General features: G+C 40.2%; 1 protein-coding gene across 2 annotated transcripts in view; it reads right to left on the bottom strand.

Annotated features, from left to right (window-relative positions):
* Positions 1–7,500, bottom strand: part of LOC137992511 (uncharacterized) — a 75,665-nt gene that overhangs the window by 13,698 nt on the left and 54,467 nt on the right. For both annotated transcript variants that reach the window (XM_068837880.1, XM_068837881.1), the window contains exons 16-21: positions 7,372–7,419; positions 6,267–6,294; positions 5,229–5,278; positions 2,526–2,573; positions 1,667–1,724; positions 377–435 (exon numbers count right to left, since the gene is read on the bottom strand). In XM_068837880.1, coding sequence (XP_068693981.1) covers positions 377–435; positions 1,667–1,724; positions 2,526–2,573; positions 5,229–5,278; positions 6,267–6,294; positions 7,372–7,419 — 291 coding nt within the window. The remainder of the gene's footprint in view (positions 1–376; positions 436–1,666; positions 1,725–2,525; positions 2,574–5,228; positions 5,279–6,266; positions 6,295–7,371; positions 7,420–7,500) is intronic.

Below are 7,500 nucleotides of genomic sequence, written 5' to 3'. Positions count from 1 at the left end.
TAAATACCGGAAAACATGGGGTGCTATACCACAATGCCATGTTTTTCGGTCTGATGGCGTCTATGAGAAAATGTAGTTGTAGATGTTCACGGAAACTAAAATTACTTATCATAACGTTTTGAAAATTAAAAATCTGAGCTAACGCTTAAACTCTCCTTATGTCTCTCCATTTTTTGTTAACTTCAATGCTAAACAAATAAATACAAGGGTTTTCGTTTTCCTTGTTTACCAATACCATACTACAAAAACAACTATTACCACCCCCCCCCCCCCCCTCTCGCAAATTTAAACCTGTGTAGACCCGCCCATCCCATTTTCCTGAGGAGAGGTGGCGGCTGTACACAGGCCTCACAAAAACTAGCCAACTCCTACTTACCTTATTTGTGAAAATGTTGTAGCTTTTTCCTTTTTTTCCTTTTCACGTCTTCCTAAAAACTAATCAAGAAATGAGGAAACAAGTTTTAGTAATCCGTAAGAAAGCTGTTCTGTACGAGGTTGATTTCGTGCAGAAGCTGCCCGATTACCGGCTTTCTGTCAAGACTTCCTCGCAGGTCTCTTAACTTCGTTATGCATATCTAGTTTCAGCCCACGCGGATGTATGCTTTTAGTCAAAAGACTCAATTCCGCAGGGGTAAGCATCTCATTTACAAAATATCATTGTTAACAGTAGAAGACGCATACAATGAATTTTTTGGTCAAAGTAGCGCTTTCATAACAGCAAAGGTATTGCACTTAATCAGTTTTTAAACGTCAACGGAACAACGTTTTGGAAATCTCTGATAAAACAGAGCTTCTATCTTAAACTGTTTCATTCTGCAGGTCAAATACACCTGTCTTTCATATAAATACGTAGTAGAGGGCAAGGATGACGTCAAGGACTAAGACAAAACCAAGAACCAACAGACTGCACACCGGAGGCTCTGCCCGCTCCAGCATGAAGCTGCAATGCGGCAGGTCAAGGGTACGAACCCGAGCCAGATCAAAACTCTGGACCTTAAAATAACTGAGGAGAAACTGCTCCCTTTGTAATTTCATCTGAAAAAGTTAGACTTCCAAGTCTTCTCGAATAAGGACTATAAACCGTATGTCCCGTCTCACAAATATTTATTAGCCAGTACCAAAAATACCATAGTACTCTTTGTTTGTCCCTCCAAAATTTTGCATAAGCATTTCTTTCATTTTATCTTGGGACTTGCAATGGTCCAAGGAGAAACTGGAAACAAGCTTGTGCAAAATTTTGGAGGAACAAACAATGCGTATCATGGTATTTTTGATAGTGGCTAATTAGATACAAATCACAAACATCTAAACGGGACGTAGTAGCAGCAATCCCAGTGTTGTGACTGTCCTTTTTGAGCATTTGGGTCAGTGGTGGGTGGGTATAGCAGGTCTATATGTATTGATACGTATAAAAAAAGTTAAGAGTTTCCCAGCTTTTTCTAACACTTTCCCCTGCCCTATAAAAATAGAATTTAAGCATTAAAAAAAAAAACATTATAAACCGGCCAAGTTCGGTCCGTATAGGGAAAAACTGTGCCCTCGGTCTCGAGTACGACCCTCGGCCTGCGGACCCGGGCCGTACTGGAGACCTCGGCCACAGTTTTTCCCTATACGGACCTCCCGGCCGGTAAATAATATATATATATTTGATAAATCCAATCCTTACCGGGACACTCGAGCTCAATACTCGCTGTATCTCAGGAAGCATCATGTGGGAAAGCGAACTGTGAGGAAAAGGAAAACACTCCGAGGCATCAATGATGTTATGAACAGAAAGTCACCGACAGGTACACTGTGGCAGTCAGTTTATTCTCAGCTAAGCTGGTTAGTTCATTCACACGAGCTAGCCAGTGAGCTGAAGGGAGAGCAAGGAGTAAGAGCAACAAAAACTGTGCAAACCAGTGCAGACCTTAGGGGTGTGAGAATGTTATTTCAGTTATTTTGAGGCGAAATACGATCACTCGGGAGGTCATAGTACAATGCCATGTTTTTCGCTCTGATGAGGTCTATCACAAAAGATAGTTGTAGATGTTTAGGGTAACTAAACAGGTGTCTGACATTTGCAGACTGCAGACTGCCTAAAAATAGCGCTGATAAACATTATTTAAGTCTAAGAACCCATTTCAAATAGCGCAGATAAACGTTATGTAAAAGTCTAAGAACGCTTAAGTTAGTTAATATAACGACAGCTACACAGTAGCAGTCACTTTATTTTCATTTAAGCCGGTTGGTTCACTCACACGAGCTAGACAGCTAAAAAGTTTGCAAAATTGGTGAGACACTCCCGTTAAAAAACAGCTTTTCTAGCTTCTAATACCCGTTGTATCTACAACTCCAATCTTTCCCAGTTTTCAGCAATTTTTTGTATTGCTAGCAACATTGATAAGGAAGGGGGGGGGGGGGAAGGGGGATGCAAATAGGTAAATTAACAACGCTCGAAGAAGGTGAAGTATCTCCACTAATTTTGCAACTTGTTGTAGCAGAAGGGAGGGCGAGGAAGAGAAACAAAAACTCAAATTGCTTACCTTTCATCACTTGGGATTGGATCAAGTTCGGAGGAAATGCTTGGTGACCTAGAGTCAAAATAAGACTCTTAATTATAATCGCCTTCCTCTTTAGCAAAGGATGTCACATGCTTCATTGGTTCGACTAGAGTTTTGTAATTGTACCAAAACACCATAAAGTGAGGGTCTCAATGGGGGGATAGCTTTCCCGGCTAACGGTTTAAAAATTCGCCTTTTCACGGCTAACGGTTATGTTTTTTCCGTCGCGGTTTACTCACATGAAAAATAAAGAAACGTCCCTCGTGGAAATGAAACAAATTTTTCTGCTTTTTGGGGTTCTCTGTGTTATTTAGTAGCGTCTTATTACACATATTAGGGAGTTTAAGATCTACGACGGCGACGGTCGACGAAAACGTTACCTGAAAATACAACTTTGCTTTATCATAACTCTTTCGCGATTATTCAGTCTCGTTCACGTCCTACAATATGGGCAAAGTACCCTAAAAATAATTTGGTACGAGCGGTTTCAGAGTGGAAATAGAGAATGAAAGATTCGCTGTTGCATGCTTACGTTGTCGTCAAAACCTCAAATTTGGTGATTTCACGTCGTCGTTATGCAGAGGATCGGTAACATACTTTCTAAAATCCGTGCTGCAAGTGCAGCACGATTATTTATGATCTTTTAACCAATGATATCATTGTTTTGTCGCGTTGCAGTAGTCATAGCCGTCGTCGTTTCTTAAACTCCCCATTGAATAGAACAAGTCATTGGTCATCAGAATGCTACTTACATTTTTGTCAGTACCTCCAACTGGGTGCAAGAGAGGATGAGGTAAGAGAACAGAAACCCCAAACATGGGGCAATGGTAGTTTTTTAAAATCGAATTTTTAACTACGGAGCCTTTTTCAGAGAGGCACCAGATTGGCCAGTTGTAATGACGGAATATAATTGTAAATATGTGTGGCGTTAGGAAGGAAAACTTAAAATAGCTTTGTGAAACTAAAAATAGATTTTAAAAACTATGATGTGGCGTGGAGATCTATTCTCTTACCTCATCCTCTCTTACTGGGGGTTATTTGGGACTTGTTTTGTCTTCTCAGACAAGCCTAGCGGGACCGAATGCCAAAGAGAAGAGCAAAGGAGGTAAAACGGTGTCGAGTGGTCTAAAGCCTCTAAATATTTCGAAATAATCCCTATTCCACTTTTTAAAATAACAAAAAACACGCTAAGTTCTTTAATTTTTTTTCACCGCTAACGGTTATTTTCTTGTCCTTTTCAAGCCTAACGGTTAACTTTTCTTGACCTTTCACTGCTAACGGTTAACCCCCTCTAAAGCCACAATTAAAACACTATTATACAGAGATATTATCACTACTACTGAATTGCCATAAATCTTATTTACTGAAATTCTATGTATTCTCTCCCTTGCATATACATGCATATTTCTTTCATGCATAGGTATAAATGTAGATACATGTATTGAAAAGAACTAATTTGTTAAACGACAACTGATAGGCCCGCCAAGATTAGCTTAGCCGAGGAAATAAAAATTGTCGATTGATGAGCCCAACATTGAGCTTGGCGGGCCAAAAAAGTGGAAGAGGTTAGCACGTCTTTTAGGTACCAACAGAGACCTCGACCTTCATTATTTATGATTATGATTATTAGGAGCCTTCGTGACAGACCTACAACGTAGTTTTTCTTAGAAACACTTTCCCGGAAAAAAGCGTTTCCCTGATTACGGTTAGCAAATCAGAGGTGTAGATTACGCATTCACAGCTCCGGCTAAAACATGGCGGATAGACGGGAATCGTAGATGGATTCCTCAACCCTAGTGGCTTGTTCTCTTGAGAAAATCCGTGATGCCAATTTCTCCATTTCATCTTCCTTCAGAGAGATTGAGGCCGTTGTTTTGATTCGCTTTCGCGATCCTTTTCTAGCCGTACCGGCGCATAGCTCCTTCAGACAAGAATCCTTCCGAGTAGTCGCTTCTTTGTGTCAATCACTTTCCTCGCTACTTTCTAACTCACTCTCACTCTTACTCTCAGATTCTTCATTACTCTCACAGTCGTCACCTGTGAATTTGAGCTTTCCGATTCTCCTTTGCCCGCCATGTTTCAACCAGATCTAATTTATGCGGGATTGTAAATAAGTAATATGCAGCACTGATTGGCTAACCGTAACCAAGGAAACGCTGTTTTCTGGGGGAAGTGTTTCTCAAAATAACTAGGTCTGTCAAAACGCCCGATCCAAAAGTAAAAGGGGAGTGAAATGCTCCTACTGATGGGTTTCTGGTACTAAGGATTCCATGATAATTTCAATTATTAAAAACACCAAGCGAGAGGAGAATTTCTTTTCACTTATTTTTAAATTAAATACCGGATTACATGGGGTGCCATACCACAATGCCATGTTTTTTCACTCTGATGACGTCTATGAGAAAATGTAGTTGTAAATGTTCAGGGAAACTAAACTTACTTATGATGACGTTTTTAAAATTAAAAATCTGATTCAACGCTCAAACTCTTCTTATGTCTCTCCACTTTTTCTTAAGTTCAATGGTAAACAAAAATATACGACGGTTTTCGTTTTCCTTGTTTACCAATACCATACTACAAAAACAACTCCAAAATATTAACCTGTGTAGAGCCACCCATCCGATTTTCCTGAGGAGAGGTGGCGGCTGTACACAGGCCTCACAAAAACTACCAAATCCTACTTACAGAAATGCTGGAAATGCTGGAGCTTTTTCCTTTTCACGTCTTTCTGACAACTAATCAAGAAATGAGGAAACAAGTTTTAGTAATCCGTAACAAAGCTTTTCTGTACGAAGCAGAAGCTGCCCGATTACCGGCTTTCTAACAAGATTTCCTCACAGGTCTCTTAACTTCGTTATGCATATCTACCTCATGAAAACAAGTAGGTCACTGACCCGCCTTTCCTAAGTTTCAGCCAACGCGGATGTATGCTTTTAGTCAAAAGACTCAATTCCGCAGGGGTAAGCATCTCATTTACAAAATATCACTGATGACAGTAGAAGACGCAGAGAATGTAGTTTTTGGTCAAAGTAGCACTTAAATAACAGCAAAGGTATTGCACTTAATCAGTGTTTAAACGTCATCGGAACAAAGTTTTGGAAATCTCTGATAAAACAGAGCTTCTATCTTAAACTGTTTCATTCTGCAGGTCAAATTCACCTGTCTTTCATATAAATACGTAGTAGAGGGCAAGGATGACGTCAAGGGTTAAGAGAAAACCAAGAACCAACAGACTGCACACCGGAGATCGAGGGTACGAAGCCGAGCCAGATCAAAACTCTGGATCTTAAAATAACTGAGGAGAAACTGCTCCCTTTGTAATTTCATCTGAAAAAAGTTAGACTTACAAGTCTTCTCGAATAAGGACTATAAACCGTATGCCCCGTCTCACAAATATTTATTAGCCAGTACCAAAAATACCATAGTACTCTTTGTTTGTCCCTCCAAAATTTTGCATAAGCATTGCTTTTATTTTATCTTGGGACTTACAATGGTCCGAGGAGAAACTGGAAACAAAGCATGTGCAAAATTTTGGAGGAACAAACAATGAGTCTCATGGTATTTTTGATAGTGGCATAATTAGATACAAATCACAAATATCTACACGGGCCGTAGTAGTTGCAATTCCCAGTGTTGTGACTGTCCTTTTTGAGTATTTGGGTTGGTGGGTGGGTATAGCAGGTCCATACGTATCGATAGGTATAAAATAAAATTAAGACTTACCCAGCTTTTTCTAACACATTCCCCTGCCCTATAAAAATAGACTTGAAGCATTAAAAAAAAAAAAAAAAAAAAAAAAACACGTTATAAACTGCCAAGTTCGGTCCGTATAGGGAAAAACTGTGCCCTCGCTCTTTGAGTACGACCCTCGGCCTGCGGACCCCGGCCGTACACGAGACCTCGGCCACAGTTTTTCCCTATACGGACCTCCCGGCCGGTAAATAACATATTGTATTTCATAAATCCAATCCTTACCGGGACACTCAATTCTGGCCGTATCTCATAAAGCCCGGCGTCGAAAAGCGAACTGTGAGGATAAGGAAAAGACTGCGAGGCATCCATGCTGTTATGAACAGTAAGTCACCGACAGTTACACTGTGGCAGTCAATTTATTCTCAGCTAAGCTGGTTGGTTCATTTACACAAGCTAGCCAGTGAGCTGAAGGGAGAGCAAGGAGTAAGAGCAACAAAAACTGTGCAAACCAGTGCAGACCTTAGGGGTGTGAGAATGTTATTTCAGTTATTTTGAGGCGAAATACGATCACTCGGGAGGTCATAGTACAATGCCATGTTTTTCGCTCTGATGAGGTCTATCACAAAAGATAGTTGTAGATGTTTAGGGTAACTAAACAGGTGTCTGACATTTGCAGACTGCAGACTGCCTAAAAATAGCGCTGATAAACATTATTTAAGTCTAAGAACCCATTTCAAATAGCGCAGATAAACGTTATTTAAAAGTCTAAGAACGCTTAAGTTAGTTAATATAACGACAGCTACACAGTAGCAGTCACTTTATTTTCATTTAAGCCGGTTGGTTCACTCACACGAGCTAGACAGCTAAAAAGTTTGCAAAATTGGTGAGACACTCCCGTTAAAAAACAGCTTTTCTAGCTTCTAATACCCGTTGTATCTACAACTCCAATCTTTCCCAGTTTTCAGCAATTTTTTGTATTGCTAGCAACATTGATAAGGGGGGAGGGGGGGGGGAAGGGGGCTGCAAATAGGTAAATTAACAACGCTCGAAGAAGGTGAAGTATCTCCACTAATTTTTAAACTCGTTTTAGCAGAAGGGAGAGCGAGGAAGAGAAACAAAAACTCAAATTGCTTACCTTTCATCACTTGGGATTGGATCAACTTCGGAGGAAATGCTTGGTGACCTAGAGTCAAAATAACACTCTTAATTATAATCGCCTTCCTCTTTAGCAAAGGATGTCACATGGTTCATTTGTTCGACTAGA

Source organism: Montipora foliosa, chromosome 2 (genome assembly GCF_036669935.1).
Source record: "Montipora foliosa isolate CH-2021 chromosome 2, ASM3666993v2, whole genome shotgun sequence".
In the NCBI taxonomy this organism is placed as follows: domain Eukaryota; kingdom Metazoa; phylum Cnidaria; class Anthozoa; order Scleractinia; family Acroporidae; genus Montipora; species Montipora foliosa.
The sequence above is the reverse complement of the archived record's forward strand: the minus strand, read 5'-3'. Positions and strand labels throughout refer to the sequence as shown.